The sequence below is a fragment of the Perissodus microlepis genome, chromosome 17, assembly GCF_051167445.1.
Source record: "Perissodus microlepis isolate ML-2025 ecotype Zambia chromosome 17, ASM5116744v1, whole genome shotgun sequence".
Classification (NCBI taxonomy): domain Eukaryota; kingdom Metazoa; phylum Chordata; class Actinopteri; order Cichliformes; family Cichlidae; genus Perissodus; species Perissodus microlepis.
The window spans coordinates 7,746,717-7,770,416 of NC_140477.1; the positions used below are offsets into that span (position 1 = coordinate 7,746,717).

Below are 23,700 nucleotides of genomic sequence, written 5' to 3' on the forward strand. Positions count from 1 at the left end.
TTACCCTGCAGGCAATCTTCACTGTGACTTAGGTCAGATATAAAAGCTGATTTTTCTACACATGTAAAAATCAGTTGTAAAGCTTGTAACACTCATTTATTAACTAGCATGCTCTTTTGTCATCTTATATATGTAGAAGAGTTAAAGTGTAATAATCTTAGAGCCAACGCAAACTGGGCTTTCCCATGAAAAAGTACTGTTTTAAATATTCTAATCAAATGCACAAACTGATTAACTGATGTTTCATTTGTTTTTTAGTTTTATACTTAATATCAAGTGAGAAAACATTTTAATAAACTGAGAATTTATTTGAAGGCAGCTGATATTTAATTATACAGTACATGTATACTGCAGAGCTTCGTTTGCTGATTTAGCTGCGTTGTGCTGTTAGCTTAATTAAGCTAAAGGTACTTTTGTTAAATACTTTTTTACCAATTTAGCAAGCAACTGAATCTTGTTTCCTCACATTTCTCAAATGGTTACATGGTTTAAGGGTCATTGTTTAAGGCTATTTTTTGTTCTATGCTAAAGAATTCTCTTTCAATTCTTCAGCATAGAAAACAGTAGCCTAGCGTAATCCGTAGCCTAGCTTAATGACAGATCTAAAGAGCGTGCTATTGAATGCCTAGTGAATTAAATCTGCTATGCTTAAAATGTTTCTTAAAATTTGTCTCTCCATATTAAAGGAGAGGAATAGGATGGTAAAATGGATGATTTAGCGTATTTCAGTCTTCACTCATGCTATAGCTATCTTAATTTCAAACCCACGTTGAACATTCTCTTTATTCTCGGTGATACCATCCTTTCTCTTTTTTAATCATTACCTTTTAGACCAAACTACTTCTTAAAAGCTTCATTCACTTTTGAATGAACTCAGACTCAACGTGTCTCTGTGGGAAAATGCCCCAAGGTCCAGCACAGCTCAGCATGGCTAGTGACACTGTGTGGGAGGCCATTACTGTTATAGCTGCATGGACTATGATCGTAATTAATCTGAGGATAGCCCATTACATTTGCATGATCATATTGCCTCTCACCACAATGAGTTTCAAAGGTTTTGTTGTGTGCTTCTTTCTCCCTGGTGTCTCTCCTCTTGACTAATTTGTGAGAGGAATATCCAATAGGACATGTCAGCATAATTAGCTGTGTCCTGAGGTTGTATTAGCTCACACTCTCTGCCCTGTCACAATAGTGCACAACACTTGTGTCAGAGTCATTACCATACTTTTTCATATCATCAGACATGCTTCCTGTCCCGCAGAGTAGAGATAGCCTGAAGCAATGAGCCTGAAAATTTCACCTTCAAATGCCTCTGAGGACCTTAACCCCCTTCTGTCAAAATAATATACTGATGTGTTTGTGCGCACTGCTCATAGAACAGTGTGTATACAGAGATGCATGTGCTGGTTAAGAATAATCAACATGTCAGGATGCACGGAGACATGGATCCCTTATTACATATAACTCATGTGTTCTTCTCATTTTAATCTGGTTAAGAATTAGCCATATAAGTGACTCTGGAATTCCATATACTTATCTTTGTGATCACAACTGTTTTATCACATGAAACCTTTTGGGGGAAATCTTATGATCCCAATGGTGATATTTGTTTGCCAGGAGTCAAAACATTATTGTGTGGGGTATAAGAAGGTTTTAAAAGTTCTGCAAAGCTTTCTCACACCATGACTACAAACCTGTTAAATCCGGAACTCAATTAAATAGAACCTTTATGCTCCAGCTCCATATAGCTATATCTATTCTGGACTACCTCGCAATTCCCCACATGAAACTCAAAGTAAAGCACAAAGGAATTTTCCATGAAGGAAAAACAGGATGATGATTTCAGTTCATGCACACTGCATAGGACATGAAGGGGAAAAACAAACATGCATAATGTCCTGCTCCCCATGGCCCAGTTTAGAGCAGCCCATTAATGCCAACACAATTCTGTGTGTTTGTGACGGCTCATCAGTCTGCATCTATTTGTTTAGAACTACGCAACAGTAGCCGAGGCTCATGTTTCATGTGTAACTTGATATATATGACACACTGGCAACGATGGTGCTTCTAATGTGATATGTATTTGCATGCATGTGCCAATCCGTGTGAGGCTATATCTGCAGCAGAGCTGCGATCGTTCCAGCCCAGTGCACTCACATGCCATATGTTTACAGGCATACACGTGGTAGGAGGGACATCTCAGCAGCGCACATGCTATGTTTAAAGTGGCTATTTTGTCTGGAGGTCAATAAGATGTGACTGCAGCTAGCGCCAAATAAGTCAACACAAACTGCCCAAGCATATTAGTCTGTGTCTGCTTTTTGGAATATAACACCCAGATGATTAATTCTGACAGCACCTACACTCGGAAGCTCATTGTGCCGGGCCAGTCTATCTTGCTGGCATTTTCATCAGAAGAGAAAGTAAACAAAATGAAGAAGGACAGATGCATGCACACTGCTAAAGTTGTTTAAGTTGCAAGGATGGGAATCCGGTTTGTTTGGACTTCTCCTGCCAGTGTCTTTACATTGAACGAATGATAGCCTATGCATGACTATGAGTCACTTGCCAAGCATGACTCTAGATACCCAACTTTGGAAATAACCTCGCAGAAAAACTAAAGTAAACTTTCCATTGTAGTACAGAGTAAATATTCAGCTCTATTTACCTGTAGTTCATTTGAATGGATGGACTCACATTATTTAACCATCTGAGGATAGTGCGTGTGCACTTGTTTTTTGATTCTGAAATCTTTTTTGCCATTAAAATTGCTGAGACAAATCTCAGTAAGTTTTTCTTAGTATTTTTTTTAATCCTCTGTGTAGTGCAGATTCAGACTTCTTCACGCTGTCTACAACTTTCACCTCTGTTGGACCTAGGGGGAAAGGTTTGCACCGTGCCACTGACACACCTGAGCATGGACAGGAATAGGAAGTGGGTGCCAGGCTTCGGAGCTGTGCTGCTGACACTCCTAAGTCACATGACTTCAGCACTTGAAGTGCCTCTTGATCGTAAGCGTTGCCCTTTACATGCTCTGTGACTGTAAGACTTTATGTTACGCTTGTATAATTCTTTTCAAACTAATGGAATTTCAGCGAAATGCTTTCATATTGTGGGATAAAGTGAAGATATTTTACCTCATGAAAATGTAGCAATAATCTGTTTCTATTCTATCTATTCTATTTCAACTTTGCATGTTTCAGCATGGTGTTTTGCAATAAGATTTTAAGGATTTCTGTTCATCTTGATATCACACAATCTGTTTGAACCGTTGAACGTCTTCATCTACTTTTCTAGCATTTATTGCACCTGCCTTTCTAAACACCCTCCCCTCAAAAAGTGTGCAGGCTCAGTCAAATGCTTAAAAGTACCTGAATCTATTTCACCTGAACCTGTTGTTTAGTCCTTGCAAAAACTAACACCTTTCCTCAATATTCTATTACTGTGGTGTGGCATGTCATGGTGGACAAAAAGCTAAAGTACTGGAAGGATGTAAGTTTCCCCAAACACTGGTGTGGTTTCTGGTGTGAAGTTTTTTAATATTTTGGCGAATGATGTGCATGCACTTATTTCAACACTGTAAAAAGTGGTGCTTTGTAGATGTGATGGTAAGCTGCATAGAGTGTTTCATCTATAAATGTCTTGATTGTCGCTGCTTGTTGCATGCTGCTTGTTGCATGCTGCTTGTTGCATGCTGCTTGTACATCCTCTGTTTGAACACATTCAGCATTATTCAGCACATTCGGGTTTTGTTGTGCTGTGTATCTAAACTACGCTTCTTTTCGTGTTTCTTCAGTGCCACAGCCCCCTACTATAATATTACAGTCCCCAAAGGATTACATCTTTGATCCACGCGAGAACATTGTCATCCACTGTGAAGCCAAGGGGAAGCCTCATCCCAGGTGAGAGAATCCCTGCAATGCCTAATGAATGATTTAGTGTCAAATTAGTAATTCAAATTTGCCTGACACATGAATAAATGTGCCGTAACATCTTCTTCTGCTCCATGTGTTTCCTTCATGGCTCTATACTTCTTGGTTCTAGCTTCTCCTGGACAAGAAATGGGACTCACTTTGATGTGGAGAAAGACTCCAAAGTTTTAATGAAGCCCGGTTCAGGAACTCTGGTCATTGATATCAGCAGCGAAAGGGCTGAAGCTTATGAGGGAACTTACCAATGCATAGCTAACAATGAGCATGGCACTGCCGTATCTGACAGCATTGTCATCAGGCAGTCCAGTAAGTCTTCTCTTTGTATTTAAATGCATACGCTCTAAAAGCTTGGGCTTTAAAAGTGACGACTAGTTGAGTACAAATAAATATTATCCACTCTACATTAACCTCTTGGTGTTGATGTTTGTGACTCACAGGGTCCCCCTTATGGTCAAAGGAGAGAAATGAGGCCATCATGGTGCAGAAGGGGGTCTCCCTTGTGCTGCAATGTCGACCCCCTGCTGGGCTGCCCCCTCCTGTCATCTTCTGGATGGATAATAGTGAGTTGTGTGTACATATTTGCAGACATATAAGGTGCAATGACTAAAGAATTTCACCTTCACAAACAAAAGATTGGGTCAATCCTTTCTGACCCATCTCATTTCTGAATGTAGTTGATAAAACAATCTTGTGAGCTAATGGAATCTTTTTGCATTGTTAAGTTGCTTGTCTCTCACCCTCCCAGACTTTCAGAAGCTACCACTGGATAAACGAGTGTCCCAGGCCCTGAATGGAGACTTGTACTTTTCCAATGTTCTCCCAGAAGACACCAGGAGTGACTACATTTGTTACGCTCGCTTTCCTCATACACAAACCATCCAGCAGAAACAGCCGATTTCAGTCACTGTCCTGGACAGTAAGTCAAAACTGGTTTAAATAAGCAATGGATTTCTCCTTAAAGAAGCCAAAAACTCAATTACTTAAATTAAAAAAGTACCTTTTTCGGAATTTCTCACAATATTTTCTACTGAGCCAAGCTTAAGTCAGCTCAGCATAGATTTCCTTATATGGTCATCTCACATGAAAAGGCAGAGTTTACAAGCACTGAGTTCTGTTTGTGGAAGCCACATTAGGGGCATCCAATCAGAAAAACGTAGGCTTTTTAAGAGGAAGGAACTAAAACGACTTGTTTCAAATAGAGGAGGAACTGAAGGTTTTTTAAAACCATGCAAAGCATCTCAAATGGAATCCTAAACTATGAAGCTATGCAGCTAGAAATAACTATGGAGCTAAAAAGGTCTGGTCTAAGCTTGCACAAGTCATTTCCAGCATTTCACATTTGAAAACTTTCAGTTTTTATTGTAAACTGAATATTAGTATTTTCTCCTTTGTCAGACACCCTTTTACTTTACAACTTTGTTTCCTTACTTCACTCTTGCAAAACTGTCGTAGATGAATGTTAGTTTCTGTTTGTCTCCCCTGAGCTCTGTAAGGGCTTTGATTTTATAATGTCCTTATCTCAGTCTCACTAATAATAATTGTGTAATTATTTTTATTTTATTTTATTTATTTGTTGTTGTTGTTTTTTCAATTATGGCTTTGGGTGACACACATACTTTGCTTTACTATGTAAACTAGGAAATGCATTGCATTTCCTAGTTTTACATGCTTATGATTCTCTGTTATATTACAGTGGAAACAATGAATGAGACTCTGGCTGCTTTATACAATATCACTGATTTCTATAGTGGTGAGTGCTGGTTTATACCCATTCAGCCCCCTTCAGTGTGAACCCGGCCCTGTTTTTACTGCCCTGCATAACCATATCTGACTTACACACTCACTCACCTTTAACTTGGCCTCAATCCCCTCCTCTGTAAGTAACACTTGCCCTTCCTCAGGTTTCTCCTACTTCATTCAAATTAAACGTTAATCAATACAAACAAGATACAAAGTGTGATACAAGGTAAAATGCAACTCTATCAATTAATTGTTACTGACAGTTTGTGGCCTTTAAGTAATTATCTATAGTCACAAATTAAAGAACATTATTATGTTAACATTATTTTTTATGTAACATTGTTCGTCTCCACCTTGTGAAACTTGATATGGATAATTTGCCATTTTCTGACCTTTCCTGCAAATTCTGGTCCTTTGGTATTTGAACCCTGTATCAAAACATGCTGGCACTGTTCTCTTGACCAAGGCTGGAGTCAGTCCAGCTGTGCATTTATATGCATGGGTTGTTTACTTAAACAAATGCTCAGGTCTTTCAAAGACATCCCCTTTGCTCTGGTATTGTCTTTATGCTGTAAGTAAAGACTTTCTTTTACATTCTACTGAACCATCTCTCCTATCCACAATTTGTTTTTCATCAACATTACATTTGCCTCTTCCTTTGCCCTTTGAAAATGTAAATCATCCCTGAGATTTCTGCTCTGTTTTATAGGAAGAGCAGTGTTAAAGTATAATGTTTTGGTCTGTTGTTGATATGGTCTTGTGCTCTGACCTGTTCAGGCAGCCCAGAGGGCGAGCGTCGTCCTGGTTTTATGCTGCCTCTCGGCACCACCAGCACCAAGATGGTTCTGAGAGGGCAGACTCTGGAGCTAGAATGCATCGCTGAGGGCTTGTAAGTTGGCATATGCAGTAACTACTCTAAGGGTTTATGTTTACTCAAATTAGTGCCGCAGTGTCTGAAAGAGAAGAAAAACTAACTGACTGGAAGAGTTGTTTGCTGTAATCTCTTTTCTTCTGTGATAGGCCGACTCCAGATATCTCGTGGCAGAAAGAAGGAGGAGAGCTACCAAGCAACAGAGTGTCCTACCAGAACTTCAAGAAAACACTGAAGATTTCTGATGTGAATGAAAATGATGCTGGCAACTACCGCTGCGTAGCCACAAATAACTTGGGCACTGTACACCATACCATCAAGGTCACTGTCAAAGGTAGGCAGATCAGCTCAGTCATGTTACTGATGCCCTTAAATTTGTTTTACAGTATTACCATATTTTATTCTGAACCCCAAGTTTTATTCATAAATGCATTCTAATGCAAGCAGATAAATACACATTTGAATCTTCCATTTATAGAAACAACCAGTGTCTTCTCTCCTATATTACGTTGAAAGCTAAAGAAAGATTTATAGTGATAGCTTGTCAAGAATTTCACTGAGCATCTTCAGTCTTGTTCATTATCCCCAGCGGCTCCTTTCTGGGTCAGCATTCCCAGGAACCTGATCCTCGCCCCTAATGAAACTGGCGTGTTGACTTGTCGAGTCAATGGAGAACCCAAACCAAGGATAGACTGGTTTGTCAATGGAATTCCCATAGAGAGTAAGAAAAATTAGATCACTTCTAATTTAAAGCAGACAAAATAGTAAACTTGATTAGCTGGGGACTGAATTCTCAGTTCCAGCTCATTTTCAATTAAAGATGATGATGATGTAGAGATCATCTTGCCCTGTGCTAGACACTCCTGAGGACCCCAGCCGCAAGGTGGAAGACGACACTGTGATTCTCAGCAACGTGCAGTCAGGGTCCAGCTCTGTCTACCAGTGTAATGCTTCCAATGAATTCGGCTACCTCCTGGCGAATGCTTTTGTCAGTGTTCTTGGTGAGTTAAAACATATTTATTTCATATTAGAACTGCCCCCTACAAATCTTTAGTTAGAAACAATTTGGAAAATGGCCATAATAATGAGTTTTACCAAGCATCTTCTCTTTTTTTTCCTTTAAAGCTGAACCACCAAGGGTCCTCACTCCACCTAACCAAGTGTACCAGGTCATCACCAACAGCCCTGCATTACTACACTGTGCTTCCTTTGGCTCGCCTATTCCAACCATCACATGGTAACTGTCAGCTCATTTGAAATATTATTAGATTTCAAAGCTAAGATGCACTGTACTGTACTTGAGCCGCCTTGGTTCCCAATTCTATGCAGGTTCAAAGACAGTCAGATCAGCATTAAGAATACTGACCCATATGTAATCCATGAGAATGGTACTCTGGAAATAAATGTAGCCCAGCCGCTAAATAGCGGAAAGTACACCTGCATTGCCACAAACAACCTTGGGATCAAGGAGAACCATGTCTTTCTGGAGGTTAAAGGTCAGTATAGTCTAATCACAACTCAGACAGTGACATTGGTGGTTCAAATCTTCTTTGTCAGTGGGCATTAGGTTATCAGCGGTGACATAATCGTTATCCATTTTGCAGAGCCCACTCGTATCCTGAAGCAGCCAGAGTACAAGGTGGTGCAGAGAGGAATGAGCGCGGTCTTTGAGTGTAAAGTCAAGCATGACCCTTCCCTAATTCCCACCATGACCTGGCTCAAAGACAGAGGAGAGTTGCCTGATGATGAGAGGTACGCCCAACCATTGAGACTGCACTTATTCTGTTGACTCTGTAGAAATACCTGATGTTATTTCTTGTTAATACTTTCAGGTTCGAGGTGGACACTGATAGTCTGACCATCAGAGACGTGACTGATGATGATAAGGGGACTTATACTTGCATCATGAACACCACCCTCGATCAGGACTCAGCCAGTGCCATGCTGACTGTTGTCGGTACGTTCTCACCTTAATTTATTAACGTAGTTATCATTTATCTCTAACACAGACCCAGTCTTTTTTGCTTTCCTGCTTCTATTGTTTGATTTCCCCCCCCCAATTATAACCCCTTTTGGTTCCTTAATTGCACTGAAACTTTAGTTTTTACTCCTCAAGCTTTACATTACATTCCTAAAATAACATTACCATTGAGATCTTTCTGCTGTTTCTTAAATGTCTGTCCCTAACTTCTAACCCTCTTCTTGCACTTTGCTCCTGCTTTTCGCTGTCAGAGGCGACTCCTACTCCTGCAATTGTCTACGGTAAACAATGTCCACATTGTCGCAATTTGTAGCTTCCATTAGCTTAACTCATTGTGTGTGTCCTTTGGCTACTTCCTTTCATGGTGTACATTACTTTTATACTACTTGAATTTTGGCAGTCTGCTGTCTCAAATCAAACACACAAGTAATTAAAGTTGCCTTTGCAGTGTTTCACCTGCTGCTGTCATGCTAGCTACTGCATTTTATGTACTTTTGCAAAGTGTAGTGCGTTTAACAATATGGAAGACATCATTTTAACACACACGAACACTAAATTCTGATGACACATCGTATGTAATGTGAGGTTTTACCTGCAACACCTGAACAAATCTGGTGCTGTTAGCTAACTAGCAGTGGTATCATCATCAGTGCTGTCAGGTTGGTCACAGTCAGCTGCTAAAACTGTACAAAATAGTACAAAATAATACTATTTTCAAGTTAATTAAGTAATTAAACTGTAACAATCATAGCTTAACGGGTGGGCCAGTCTGAACAAAACTTTGCAAAAACTTTTGTCACACATACAGTGCTGCTTAACATCTATTTGGTTTGTTTTTTTGTTTTTTAAAGATTTATTAAAAATCCCAGTTCTTGATTCTTTTTTTTTCTTTTTTTGGGGTATTCAGCGTATGTTGCCCGTGTACAGAACCACCCATAGGGCAGGCTTTTGCTAGTAACTTTTGATGAGCTGGTGTTGATGGTATAAAGCTAGTCCTGGTGATGAAGATCACACAGGTTTTGGTCAAGATCATTAATTAAAAGTTGTTTTTTATTTAATATATGAATGGAAATGCCCTCTTTTTTATGATATTACACAGTTTCATTTGGTCTAGTAGTTAGTTTTTAAATATATGTTTAATATTTTTTCAGTTTGTACATACATACATCACAGAGCTTATATGCAACATACATATTTGCATAAATGAGACACATTTTGACATGTTTTACTCAATTATATAAAAATGCATTATTTTAAAAGTGCCTGTCATAAAAAATGCTACAGTTGCAAAAACTGTCATAACACTTTGTCTTAACACTTGCCATAAACTTTAAATCCCACCATACTTGCATAGAATGCATGTGAGAGTTTTAAAAGTTTTTCGTCACTGTTAATGATCGGTACATTTGCACCCACGTTTTCAATATTTGGACCTCTCCTCAGGACTGTGTGAGTGCATACAAACTGTTGACTGACATTCATGTTTTGTAAATAAGAAAAACACAGTTAATGATGTAATCCGGCTAACAAATGTTGGTGTTAACCTCACTAGCTACCCATCAAAATACCTGCTGTACATTTCATTTACTGCTGTTATGTTTTTAATTGTGGAAAGGTGTTGTATTGGTGCCAAATTTTATATGGAAACAGAAGCAAGGTACTAAATTTCTTCTTGCATTCACAGAGAAACCTGACCCTCCGACTGACCTGGAGCTGACAGACCAAACAGAGAGGAGTGTCCAGCTCACCTGGACCCCAGGAGATGAAAACAACAGTCCTATAGAGAGTATGAAATTCTCAGTGTTGGAGCAGTTTGCTCAGACTGTACTATCGGCAGACATGATTTAACCTACAGTAATTATGACCTGTACAAATGAAAACAAAGTTTCTGCTGCTAAAAACATTCGTGACATCTGAATCTTTTATCTTCTCCAGAATTTCTGATCCAGTATGAGGATCTTCTCCACCAGCCAGGAGTTTGGACAAACCTGACAGAGGTTCCTGGTACTAGCACCACAGCACAGCTGCACCTCTCTCCATACGTTTACTACTCCTTCAGAGCGCTGGCTAAAAATCGTGTCGGCTATAGTGAGCCGAGCCAGTCCTCACGTCAATATAGGACCAACCCTGCAGGTAAAAGTCACTGAAAATAGAAATATGTTAATCATCTTAACACAAAAATAAGTTCAGACTGAACCAGGATTCTTTGGTTTTCTCAGCTCCTGATGAAAACCCATCAGGTGTTCAGGGAGTAGGAACCGAGCCAGGCAACTTGGTCATCTCCTGGACAGTGAGATGGTTTTAATTATATTTCAGATTGATTTGAGTGTTAGCCTAAATGTATTGTATAGATGGAATATGCAAGTACTAATTAACATTACTCTCTGTGTAGCCACTTACAGGACTCCAGTCCAATGGGCCCGGTCTGGAATATAAAGTGCAGTGGAGACAGAAGGATCTTGAGAAGGAGTGGTCAGCACAGAATGTGGCCAATGTATCCCAGTGGGTTGTGTCTGGAACTCCAACCTATGTGCCCTATGAAATCAAAGTTCAAGCTTTCAACGATTATGGTGTCGGGCCTGAACCTGAAGTGGCGTTTGGATACTCTGGAGAAGACTGTAAGTGAATTCTGTGGAAATACGTTTCTTTTCGGTATTAGATCAGAACTATGGAAGATAGAAAAAGATAAAGCAGACTGGGAAGTTTGAGAATGAGCATGCATTGTTTAAGGTTTCAATAACAGGGGCTGTAACCCTTGTCATTTTGTTTTATAGTATTGGTCAAGTCATAAATAAGTCTAGTTATGTGACATACTATAAAACCTTACTGTGTTTACTATTACAAGACCACGATCCATCACCACAGTGTTTTCAAACTGGTTCAACTTAATATTTCATATTCTCTGTTTTGCAGTGCCTTTGTCTGCTCCAGAGAGTGTGCAGGTCATGGTTCATAACAGCACACTGGCAGAAGTACACTGGGAGCCCATATCACCGCCCTCTGTCAGAGGAAAACTACAGGGGTACAAGGTATTGTCTTATGCCACATTTCCCCCTCCATCACAGAGATGTCAAAGTAGATGTTCGAATCTTATGACATTAATGTCACTTATAAATACAACCAACACTATAGATACTATGAAAATAGTCCTTCTTGAGTAGTTGGGTCCCAGTTTCCCTTGAGAAGTACCTTAATTTTTTTGTGGCATAGATTCAACAAGGTGCTGGAAACATTCGTCTGCTGCCCATTTTTCAGCTGCACAACCAGCTCAAAGTATGCCAAGAACATTTTCCCTACACCACTACACCACCTCTAACAGCCTGAACCTTTTATACAAGCCAAGATGGATTCATGCTTTCATGTTGTTCACACCAAATTTTGACCTCAACATTTCAATGTTTCAGCAGAAAACAAGATTCATCAGGGCAGGCAACATTTTTCCGATCTTCTGTTGTTCAACTTTAGTCAGACCATGTGAATTGTAGCTTCAGGGTTCTGTTTTAGCTGAGAGGACTGGCACCAAGTGTGGTCTTCTGCTGCTGTACTTTAAGAAATGGTCTTCTGCAAACCTTGGTTGTAACAAGTGGTTATTTTTAAGTTCTTGTTGCTCTCCCACCAAAGCAAAACCAAAACAGTCTGGCTATTCTTCTTTGACCTATAGAGTCAACAGGCATTTTTTCCCCGAGAACTGCCGCTTACTGGATATTTTCTTGTTTTCCTTTTATTGCTATATGATTTTTTTTTTATTATTTTTTCTATATTCTAAGAAGTAGTTGATCCCAGCAGATTAGCAGCATCTGGCACCAACATCCATTCTGATGCTAGGTTTGAACTTCAGCAGGTCATCTTGACCATGTCTACATGGCTAACCCTACGAAGGTGCTGGCATATGATTGGCTGTTTAGATATTTGCATTAACAAGCAGTTGAAAAGGTGTATCTAACAAAGTGACTGGTGAGTGTATGTCTGAATGAGTGTAGTATAGGAAGTAAAAAAAAAGAAAGAAAAAAGTTACTTTGAGTTTTCTCTGCTTTTTTTTTTTTTTAACTGAGCATCACTCTAATTCTCCTGTTTTGTGTTGGGGTACCTGGTTACAACACCACAATGATTCATTTAACTCTTGGTCTGTTTTTCTCCAGGTATACTACAGGCGAAAGCATGGTTTGCATGAGACAGAAGAGGAGACTGATCAGGAAATGCAAGTTTTGACTTTCAGTGGAAACCGAAGTGAGGGACGATTGCCAGGCCTCCAGCCTTACAGTGTCTATAGTCTCTCTATCAGAGTCCTTAATAACAAAGGAGAAGGGCCTTCTAGCCAAAGCAAGACATTTGAGACACCTGAGGGAGGTGTGTATGTCTTTCGGTCCAAAGAAGAATAAAAAAAAAACTTGTACTGTAATAGGATGCCAAGTTCCTCCAAATTTTAAATGGATGATCACACTTTGAATGTTGCTATACTACAATATATTAAATGTACACATTAATACAAAATATATATTTTACCTGTTGCTAGTAGCACTGTTTGTACTAGTAAGACAGCCTACCAAATACAAGGGCACACAGAGCCAACATCCAATTAAAGCCTTAACAGTCATACAGGTTCATGTACTCCTTAGCCACTATTATATGCCCTTCAAATATAAAATATTTGTATCCTACAAATGCTCATGTAGCCAACAGACTCAGACTTAATTCTGGTTTTGTTTTCAGTCCCAGGGCCTCCTTCTTTTCTCAGTGTAATCAACCCTGGTTTGGACTCTCTCACTCTGGAATGGGGCCCACCAATTAACAACAATGGACGTCTCACTGGATACATTCTGAAATACCAACCAGGTAGGATTTGCAGTCCCCTTCAGCTTTAACTATCGCCACAGTATTATGCAGCATTTGCGCTTTTTCCTTTCAACTTTCATCTTTGCATTTTCCAATTGTTGGCTGTTTCTTGCCGTGTCTGCAGTCAACAATACCAGCGAACTGGGACCAGTCCAGGTCATGACCTTTCTAGCCAACGAGACCACCATTACTCTGAGTAACCTGAACTCCAGCATGCTCTACAAGTTTTACTTAAGCGCAAAGACGAACAAGGGCTCTGGCCCCATCATCACAGAGGAGGCTTTCACAGTCATGCATACAAGTGAGTCCTGTGTCCAAGAACTTGAAGTTTAAGCATTTAACTTAAGGTGAACCAAATAATAGCTCAATAGGAAGAAAACATTTTAAAGCAGCCTAACAGTAGCCACAGTGCAGTGACAGATGTCAGGAATTCTGTAAAAATGACAACCCTGAGGAGGTTCTGTCTCTTTCTCTTTCTCTCTTCCTTGAAGCTCGTACTCGGCCCACTGTAGAGGCAGGCAAAGGTAACCCAAGTTTGCCACTGGAAGTATCTGCATGCTAATTACATTAATAGATATTAGAAACGAAAACAGCCCTAGCATAGATGTCATGTTTATTGTACTTTTCCCTGCATGTTAAGGTAATCCAATAATTGTGAGAAACCATGCTTGTGTCCTGTTCTGTAAGAATAGGTCGTTTTTACACAGTCACACGGTGTGAAATATAGGATTTCTATGTTGTAAAATGATATTTTCTTTCATCTTTTAGTATGTCTCTTCTTTAAATGAGCAGATTCCTTTTGCATGATGGTTTGAATTCCAGCGCTAACATTTATGCTATAAACTGACTGTTTTTATAAACAAAGTAGAAATTTATTTGCTGCAGAGTTGCTCATTTTTCTTTGTGTAGATACAGAGCTGGATCAGGTGCTTCATTTTAGCTTTCAGTATTAAGAAGCGTTGCCACGTTTTAACTCTCCGTGTCAGTACTGTATGCTCTTTGTTGTGATGCTTATGTATTTTGTCTCACTCTTTTCCGTGTTCTTTCAGGCCCCACAGAGCCCCCTCACCCAACTTCCCCCATCACTCAGTCTCTGCATTCCCCGTTTCACAAGGGTACAAGCACTCCCTGTGTCCCTTACTCCCCCCCCCCACTATCTACCCATGAACTCAGTCCTGCAGAAATGATCCATCTTAGTAATTTTAGCTTAGCGACTTTACTCAAATGTGATTTCGTGATGGTAATGAACTAGCTTATCACTGATACAATTTTTGTCATTTTGCCTCTGTACACCACTACAGTGGATTTTAAATCAAACAATCAAGATGTTATTGAAATGCAGTTTTAATTTATGGGGTTTAACAAAAGTATTGTAATTACTGTTTAGGAATAACTGCAATTTTTACACAGAGTCCCCCATTTTCAGAGGCTCAACATTAATTAGATAACATCATTTTAAATAAGACCATTACTTTAATGCTTAATGATGACAATCCTTTGCAGTCAATAACTGCCTGAAGTCTGCAATCAGTGGACGTCACCAAATCCTGTGCTTCCTCCTTTATGATATTTTGCAGCCCCCTTCACTTGCTGCTTGTATTTGGGTCCTCCTGAAATCAGATTTGTTTTCAGTAACTGATAAACATGCTGTGCTGGGTTGAAATCAGGGGCTGACTTAGTCATCGATTTCTTGCCCCTGAGAAAGTCTTCAGCTTCAGTGAAATGTCTTACTGGCTTTTCAGACTACTGATGGCCTCCTTTATTTGCATCGACATGCCTTTGGTCCGCATACTGAGAGCTCCAGTGAAGAGATAGCAAATGCAAGTTCATCACTTTGGCATCTAAGTCCAGATTTTTCATCAGCTAAATTTCTCATAGAATAATGAGCAAAACAGGTCTCACATGGCAATGAAACTGCTTATGAGTCAATTGTGTCTCAGAAAACAGCTGTAATTCCTAAACAGTTAATATAATATTGAAATTCTGAACTTTAATCATATCTTGAATGATTGGTTTAATATCCACTGTGGTGGTGTACAGAGGCAAAACTGCCACAAGGTCACAAAAAAGAAATTAAAAAAAAAAAAAGCTCAGAAAATATTGCTAGTAATATTAACCACCTGATTGGTGTTTTATTGAGATGGACATTTTTTGTAGCAGCTAACCTGACCTGTTTTTAATAATGTAACAGGAGCTTAGAATTGCACATCGTTGTTACTTATTTTGTAATTCTTTTCTTGATTTTATTTTGTAACGTTAAAGCTAAAGTACTTTGTAGACTTTTAACTTTAAGTTTCCAAAGATAAATGTTCACTTTATATATTGAGCCAAAACGTAACAACAATGGCCTTTTTTAAAGCTTGCCTGTGGTCCACTTTACCACATGTGGTGGAAAAAACTACCAAAGACACCAGCTGTTTAATACACGCTGGCAAATTGTTCTGGAGATGTTCATAGATGTAAACATTGATATAATTTTACTTATTTTACTGGATTTATTCTAGATTAATGTAATTTAGTAAGTTGAAAATGTAAGTGTCTTTAAAAAAATGTGTACTTTTTATGTTTTATATTAGCAAAAAACACATTTTCTCTCTCTCTTCGGTGCCCAGCGCCTCCTGTGGGTCGTGCTTTTGGCACAGTTAACACTTCTGTATCAGAGGACAGTGCAGTGATCAGTTGGGAATACTTTGGACACCATAAGAATGTATATGTGGAGTATATTGTTGAGAACAGTAAGGCTTTCTCTTGTATTTCAAAGCATCAGTGCATGTCTTGACTTGCTTACAACTGACTAGATCTGATTTTTCAAAATTAGCATTTATCCCAGTATCAGATTCCTGAATCTAATTCCTTTCCACTGCCTCGATTCCAGGTAAAGAGGAGTGGAAAAAGGAGTTTGCAAACGGTTCACACTCACATACAATAAAAGGTTTAAAGCCGGGAACTTCCTATAGAGTGAAAGTGATAGCTAAAGATGCAGCCGACCCGACAGTCCACAGCACAGACGAAATGTTGGTTACGGTGCCAGGTGAGGCAGCATGCCTCGACATAGATGGTTTTTGTTTTCAGTGCCTGCTTCATCTTTTTTTTCCCTTCATCATCAGATTTAGTTTGTTACACTCAGACATGAATGTACGGTAGTTAGTTAGCGTACAAGCATGTCAGGAGTTGCCATCAGTAGCCTCTGGTCTAATGCATGTCATTTAAAGTCGTCACCGCAATGCCCATTATTACCTTTGTAACTCTTTTAATTTTGTTGTGTTAGTGCCTACATGCATTGAGGATCAGAACTGCTGAAATAAACAATTAACAAAGACAGAAACACGTGACTCTGTAAAACAAAATAATACCCCCCACACCCATATTTCTTTGCCCTTTTTCAGGCACTTTTAGCTGCTTCGTCTTGCAAATGAGTGATTATCCAGTTTAACTGAACACCTCATTTTTCCAGTAATCTTCACCAACATAAAAAAATTAGACCTCTACGGTGCACACTTTGCACACAACAACAGCAACCTAGTTTCAATACTAAAACAACAATGTCATCGAAAAACAGAAATAATTTAGTCTGGCTAAATAAATAGGAAAATGGAAAGGTAAGTATATATGAAATTAATACAACTGAAAGTAGATAGAAGCAGAAAATTTATAGAAAAGTAAAAATACGTACAGAAGTAAACACATCTTACTGTGATCCACAAGGTCTCTGCTTGTGGATTATATGTTCACGCTGTCTGACAACCACCCAGCAACAGAAAAAAACATCACAGAAGAAACAATATTGTTGCAAGAGCATGTATCAATGCATTAATATTGTGTGTATTTTTGTTTTGCATTCTTTTTCATGCATTAAAGACAATTTTGATAAGGAGAGATCATTTGGAAGAACTGAATGGGATTTACTGAGATACAGAATTCAATTAAGCTACTTGGTGATTAGACTCTGATGACCTGTCATAGCAGGACAGAATCTCAGCGGTGATAAGAATTAGGACAAGACCCACCGTAGTGTAAATGCTGGTGGTGGTGAAGATGAAGATGAAGGCTTGGATGAGACGGATTGCACAAAAGCAGATTGAAAGAAGAGTGCTGAGATTTGAAGTATGCAAAATAGAGGCCAATTGGCTCTGTTCTGAGGGGTGGGGAAAGAAAATGATTGGACTAGAGTAACGATGTCAGCGTTGTCAGTTTGACACCGTAGGAAAGTGGAAGTGATATAAAGAATAGGCTAGCAGTTTGAGCACTGACAGCAGTAGTGATTACAGATCTTCCTTATTGAACATCACCATAAGCGTCATAATAATTTATTTAAAGTCATTTATTTATTCCCCAATTATAGATTTTTTTTTTTTTAATTTTGGCTGTTTTGGTCCTCCACATAATCGTCATATTAACCCATTTCACAGTTCCATCCTGTGTTTACAGCTTCTGTTAATCTCAGTGTTGCTCAGCATGAAGAGGACAGTTTCACTGTTATAGGAGCCTAGAAGTACATTTTGAGCTGACACTTATGTTTATTTTATTTCTGTGAACTTCTCCCCACCCCTTTTTCTTTCTTTCTTTCCTCTTTCTTTCTTTCTCCAGCTGTAGCCAGCCGGCAGGTAGACATCGCTACCCAGGGCTGGTTTATTGGACTGATGTGTGCCATCGCTCTCCTCATCTTGGTGCTTCTAATAGTGTGTTTCATCAAGAGAAACAAGGGTGGCAAATATCCAGGTAAACCACACATTATCTGTGTGCATTATGAGTCCAAGCCTGTAGTCGGGAATGCGCGGAAATTTAAATTAATTGCTGTTGAAACTGACAGTGAAAGAAAAAGAAGACGCTCACCAAGACCCAGAGATCCAACCCATGAAGGAGGATGACGGGACATTTGGAGAGTACAGGTGAGAGATGTTCTTCAGTCAGAGAAGCGTGGTTAAAATAGGACCAGAGCAGACAGCAGTGTATGAGCGTTCTCTTTGTGTTGGTCCATTGTGTCCTGACTGGGCTGTTTGTATATGTAGAACATTTTACCAGGCTGCAGAAACACTCCCCCCACCAGACTCGATTACCAAACACTCCACAGAGGCAAGGCGAAATCCAAACTACTCTGCTTTGACTCTTACATTTACCAACTCACCTGCACATTGCCCATCTAATATAAAAAAAGCTTTTTCATATTGTACAATATGTCAATTTTAACAAGTTATTTCATCTCTGGCCTCTTCAATTGTGTACTAACTGCCCTTAAAACAAGTGAGATCTTGCATGCTTCGACTAGCAGAGCTGAAAGCGCTGTCTGTTTCCAAAAAAAGGTCACAAAAAATAGACACTCACTGTGGCTCATGAATTGCCTTTCATGTGTCCTTCCACTTTTATCTTTCTGTTTTGTTTTTCGGGGGGAGGGGTTTAGGTCGATGGAGAGGTAAGACAAGATGCGATAAAAGCAGCATGCAATTCAAGCAACCTATAAAACCTCCTTGAGTTTCTAAAGAGAAAATGAAGGCAGAGACTACTGTGTCATGATGCTCATTATAGTACCAGCATTAACACTCCAGATTTACCATTTAATATTACTGCTTTAACTGCTTCTAGCTCCCTTCATTTTATTATTTTAATAATGATAATGTCTTTAATATCTCCATTAAGTGCTAAAGTACTTGTATGATCCTCACTGTAGCTGCCATAGTATTGAATAAAACTCAATGTGTTAATACAGGTGGAGCGTGACAAAATGGTTTAAATGATGCTGTTTGCATTTTGGATTCCTGCATGTAAAGCGAAAGCATATTGACTGAAAGCGTTTCAGAAATTGAATTCGGATGCAGGTACATTGCAAAGGACTGAACGGCACGTATTTGCAAACTCCTCTTGCAGCGCTGCACCCGGACTTGAACCACCACAGCACTAACACCCTAAATGATATTTAACTGAGCTGCTCCACTGTACAATAACAGTACCACAACATGTAATGTATCACTTACCCATGATTTTGCTCATTTTAACTTTTTAGTTTAAAAAAAGTAATCACTTGTGGATGTATTTGCACATTTGAAGTGAGCTTCATCAAAATGTGTACCAAAGATGGCATAAAGTTGCAGTGATATTGTCACTGTGGTAAGGTATGCTTGTGCAGTGGAAAAGCCAGACTGCTTATGTGCTTGAAGAGCCTGTTTTCTTTCTAAAAGGTTATGAGAAGTGCAGAAGACGTTCTGCAAACTGCACGAGTTCTTTCTCAGCCATCTTCCTACTCCTTACAGTGACACTGAGGACCACAAGCCGCTGAAGGGTAGCCGGACGCCGTCCAACGGGACGGTGCGGCGTGACGAGAGCGACGACAGTCTGGTGGATTACGGTGAAGGTGGGGACGGGCAGTTCAACGAGGACGGCTCCTTCATCGGCCAGTACAGCGGCAAGAAAGAAAAAGACACGCATGAAGGCAACGAGAGCTCGGAGGCCCCGTCGCCTGTCAACGCCATGAATTCATTTGTCTAACAAAGGGCCACGGCCTGGCTGCAACGCTTGCTTCAGCCACTCCCTTGTCACCCTGGCAAATGTGACCATCTCTGTGGTGACAGCTGCTAAGGTGACAGTTGTTGTGGACACCTACCTTAACCCCTTGGTGGTTCTCACTCCGGTGGCCATGGCTAACTGTCACCAAGACTGCTGACACGACCTCATCCCCACACCTGCCAGCCCCGGTCACACTGTGACCTCCACTCATCAAGACGCACTCAACATGGCAAAGACCGGCTCCACATCACCCATAACCATTGAAAGAAGGTGTGAAATGAGGGAAGGAGAGAGCAAACAATACAGAAAAGCAAAAGGAATGTACCCGAAGGGGTTTTTACCACTCAGACTGAGCACGAATCTTTTAAGTGTGTTAGTGCCATTTGATATCCTTTGCAAAATATACTAGATATGAAATATCAAAAAAGATATATTTTATCAAGCTACAGTACATAACCAGAAGGCAGGCAAAAAAAATGCATCCAATCCCATTCATAAACATGTGCATGGAGTAAATTGTGATCCTAATAAGCGTTTTACCACACTCGTGTCAGTTGTTGCAGAGGTAAGCTGCGTGTTGAAACTGTATACCATGCACGCCTACAAGCAGCTGGGTATGTCTTTTATTGTTTCCTTTTTTTTATCAGTCAGAAAGTGTCAAATCACGTATGATATATAGAGGGGAAAAAAGGCAGCAGTGTCTTTGCAGAGACTGCTGTGAAATGTGTGACTCCAAGTAGAAGCTAGCATAGGTTTTTGAGACAGACCTTTTTTGTACATATGTGGTAGAAGAAGAAGAAAGCTATATTTTAAGGACAGGTATGTCTATTTGCGGTCATTAAAAACCTGGCTAGACATTAGATAAGCTCAGCTTTCAGCCACTTATCACACCAGCCAGCTAGCCAGACCTCCCACACTTAACTGCAGTCGGCCTCCCATTCTTTTCTTTTTTGCAGTCTTTTGTGTTTGTCCCAAGCCTGCGCTTCTTCTCACTGATCTCTTAAGTGGTGATTGATCCAGTGTCATTGCCAGGTTCTTCCACCTCGAGTTGTGGCCCCTGCGCAGGCCTCTGTTTTACGTGGACAGAGCTAACCGCTACCCCAGCACTGCTTCCAATAGCATTCCTTCTTGCATATGTGCTGTGCATACTGTGCTGCAAATATGTCGCATTTAGAGAAAGGTTCACTGAGAGATGGTGCAGCGGTGTCTGGATGTTTGGATGTTAATGATTGAGAAGCTCTCAGCACGGTTTCTAGTGCCTTTGTAGTGAACGGCAACCTGATTCATAGTTACATCCTTCCTTCATACATGAGACAGACCAGAGCTCAGAGCAGTTCAAGAAGTCTACAGCTGCGATGCATTCAGAATACCACCCGACCTTACCTTAATAACAGCTTTAAAAGCTACGCGAGTGTTCAACACCGCAAAAAAATGCGCTTCAGGATTTAGCTGATAATAAAGTTGTTCATAGGGGAACATTAAAACTAAGACCATTTTATCAGCTGTAATGCCACTAAATATTGTGAGTATGTGGGCTAGTTATTTAAAAAAAAATAGCCTCTTTCATTTTGGAGTCCAGGGTTCCTACACAGTGCTATAAACGTGACTTGATTTGAACAATTTTGATGTTACACAGTGGCATTTGTTGTGAGGGATCGCTTCCACCTATAAATTGCTATGCCCTTGTTGACAATCATATTATCCAGCTACCATCAGCTCACAGTGTATACGCATCATATAATCATACCATCCAGCTATGAACACTCGATAATAAAATGGGAAAAATGTGTCATGTGTCCATTTCAAACTTCTCTCAACCTGTTGGGAGCACTAAACAACTGCCAACCTTCTCACCAGGTAACCGCCAGTGGGAACCAGACTCAACATCTGGAATAGACTTACATTTGTTGGTAGCGCTTAGAAACGACGCGGTCATAAAAATGATACTGAATGTGAAAACAGGTGTATCTGTTCATGTGAAAATATTGCTTGTTTCACTCCAAATGGTAAAACACACTGGTGACTTCGGTTTATGCATTCAACCCTTATGCTGTATGTCGTCTCAGTCTGAGCGCAGTGAGTTTTATATTACTGTAAAATGAATGAAGCTTAAGTGTGAATGTCCGGGTGCACGAGAGTGAGCGTGTGCACCACATGCATGCTACCGCGTTGCAGCGTGCCCAATGTATGCTGTTGCTTTCTGTTTCCATTGGTACCAGTCTATAATTCCAATGTGTGTCAAGCAGTCTGCTCCCACTCTCAACGGGACATGCAAAACTTTCTTTCCTTTTCTTTTTCAGAGAACATTTCCATGTGTTGGGTTTATCATAACTTGCATCAAGTTTTTAGGTTGCAATGTGTCAGCTTTCCACGTGTAGATATTTCTGTTGCATTTTTGTAAATAATACTTTGAATTGAGCACGTTGAGGTCGAAGGTGAGAGCTAGACCTCAGTCAGTTCAGTGTGAGATGGGACTATTTACAGTTATCATTCTTTTTCATTTGGTGTGAAGTTATTTTATATTTTAACCCGTCAGGTGACTTTGCAAATGTTTAGCCGATCAGGTATCAAAGGAGATTATTTAACTTGTGACTGAGCTCTTGTGACACCTGTATTGTTTCTGTTTTAGACAATTCATGCACATTTTCTGTATTTTTTACAAATAAATTTTAAAAAAAAAGGCACACAGTTAAATAGGCTATATCATTTAAAATAAACACATGCATCTATTTTGGGACAACACCGTGTGGGTGGATGTAGCTTGCACAAGAACTATTGTCCTAAACTAGACATCAGTTAAAAATGATATCCTTTTAAAGTGTGTGCATGCAAAAAGAAGACAAAAACCCCCACAATTAATATTAATTGGGAGCATATGGAAATATGGTCAGCATGGATGTATAACCGAACTGGCAAATTGGAGTGTGAATACACCAGAAACGATGTTCTAGTTACTGGTTAACATACAGTAGGATACACAGTATATGATATGACATTCTGGTTAATGTTAACGCTACACGAGAAGCATGAAAGGCTGTCAAAATGGTTTACTCTACGATATAATATTGCAAAATATTTTGTATTTTAAATGAAGTTTAAAAAAAATGAAATAAATGTTGGTTTCAGGATTCCACAACTGGTATGTTTTTCTTTGACTTTGTACAAGGGGTAAAACATAAAGTGTGTATGTGCGTGTGTGTGGCGCCACCTAGTGCATGATTTGTCTTTTCTCCAGCTAATGACCAGCAGAGATTAACAACTGAAAGTTAATCCTCACAAGATTAACATACATCTGGGGCACCGCATGTGTGGTGTGTGTGTGTGCTTTATTCAAATTCCACATGACAACACACATTAACAATTTTATTAGACCTTCATCCAGTATAAGGTTTATCCCACAGCCTAAATTGACAGTATTATTAATCACCAGAATAATTTTCGATTCACCAGTATGTGCAAGTGCTTTAATCTGAATTATATTTTTAATGCTAAAATATAATTATTGTTGTCACCCATGGTTTTTCAAATGTGCTCTTTTATTTTTTTTTTAAAAAAAAAGCAAAAAAAAAAAAAAAAGTAAAACACTATATTATTGTTTGATTATGATGCCAAACTACAGTTATTCACTTGTATACTTGTAATCAAAAATATTTGTGTTTTCTTGCTTTTAAGACAGGTGGTCTGATAAATTTGTTAAACACTGTAAGTGCATGCAGTGGACTAGACAACATATTTATTTTTAGGCTAATGGGTTAGCTATTATCACACTGTGGATCAAATCATTTCCTCCCATAAGTCTCATCCTGTAAATCCTGTGAGGAGGACTGTCTGAAGGACCCTCAGGG

The 23,700-nt window shown here is 39.5% G+C and overlaps 1 protein-coding gene across 8 annotated transcripts in view; it reads left to right on the forward strand.

Annotated features, from left to right (window-relative positions):
* Positions 1-22,991, forward strand: part of nrcama (neuronal cell adhesion molecule a) — a 59,403-nt gene extending 36,412 nt beyond the window's left edge. For 2 of the 8 annotated variants that reach the window (XM_084909532.1, XM_084909535.1), the window contains 30 exons: positions 2,880-3,011; positions 3,475-3,492; positions 3,797-3,902; positions 4,045-4,238; positions 4,370-4,492; positions 4,678-4,848; positions 6,450-6,561; positions 6,693-6,877; positions 7,133-7,264; positions 7,401-7,544; positions 7,669-7,780; positions 7,873-8,039; positions 8,148-8,295; positions 8,376-8,500; positions 8,776-8,805; positions 10,209-10,310; positions 10,460-10,657; positions 10,744-10,814; positions 10,917-11,142; positions 11,438-11,553; positions 12,664-12,871; positions 13,235-13,357; positions 13,482-13,658; positions 13,849-13,881; positions 14,407-14,472; positions 15,970-16,092; positions 16,233-16,388; positions 17,945-18,076; positions 18,168-18,246; positions 19,603-22,991. In XM_084909532.1, coding sequence (XP_084765658.1) covers positions 2,918-3,011; positions 3,475-3,492; positions 3,797-3,902; positions 4,045-4,238; positions 4,370-4,492; positions 4,678-4,848; positions 6,450-6,561; positions 6,693-6,877; positions 7,133-7,264; positions 7,401-7,544; positions 7,669-7,780; positions 7,873-8,039; positions 8,148-8,295; positions 8,376-8,500; positions 8,776-8,805; positions 10,209-10,310; positions 10,460-10,657; positions 10,744-10,814; positions 10,917-11,142; positions 11,438-11,553; positions 12,664-12,871; positions 13,235-13,357; positions 13,482-13,658; positions 13,849-13,881; positions 14,407-14,472; positions 15,970-16,092; positions 16,233-16,388; positions 17,945-18,076; positions 18,168-18,246; positions 19,603-19,837 — 3,906 coding nt within the window. In that variant the 5' untranslated portion in view covers positions 2,880-2,917 and the 3' untranslated portion in view covers positions 19,838-22,991. Of the gene's footprint in view, positions 1-2,825; positions 3,012-3,474; positions 3,493-3,796; positions 3,903-4,044; positions 4,239-4,369; positions 4,493-4,677; positions 4,849-6,449; positions 6,562-6,692; positions 6,878-7,132; positions 7,265-7,400; positions 7,545-7,668; positions 7,781-7,872; positions 8,040-8,147; positions 8,296-8,375; positions 8,501-8,775; positions 8,806-10,208; positions 10,311-10,459; positions 10,658-10,743; positions 10,815-10,916; positions 11,143-11,437; positions 11,554-12,663; positions 12,872-13,234; positions 13,358-13,481; positions 13,659-13,848; positions 13,882-14,406; positions 14,473-15,969; positions 16,093-16,232; positions 16,389-17,944; positions 18,077-18,167; positions 18,247-18,366 lie in introns of all 8 variants that reach the window. The other 6 variants (XM_084909533.1, XM_084909534.1, XM_084909539.1 and 3 more) reach the window with 6 other exon arrangements.
* Positions 22,992-23,700: the final 709 nt, after the last annotated feature.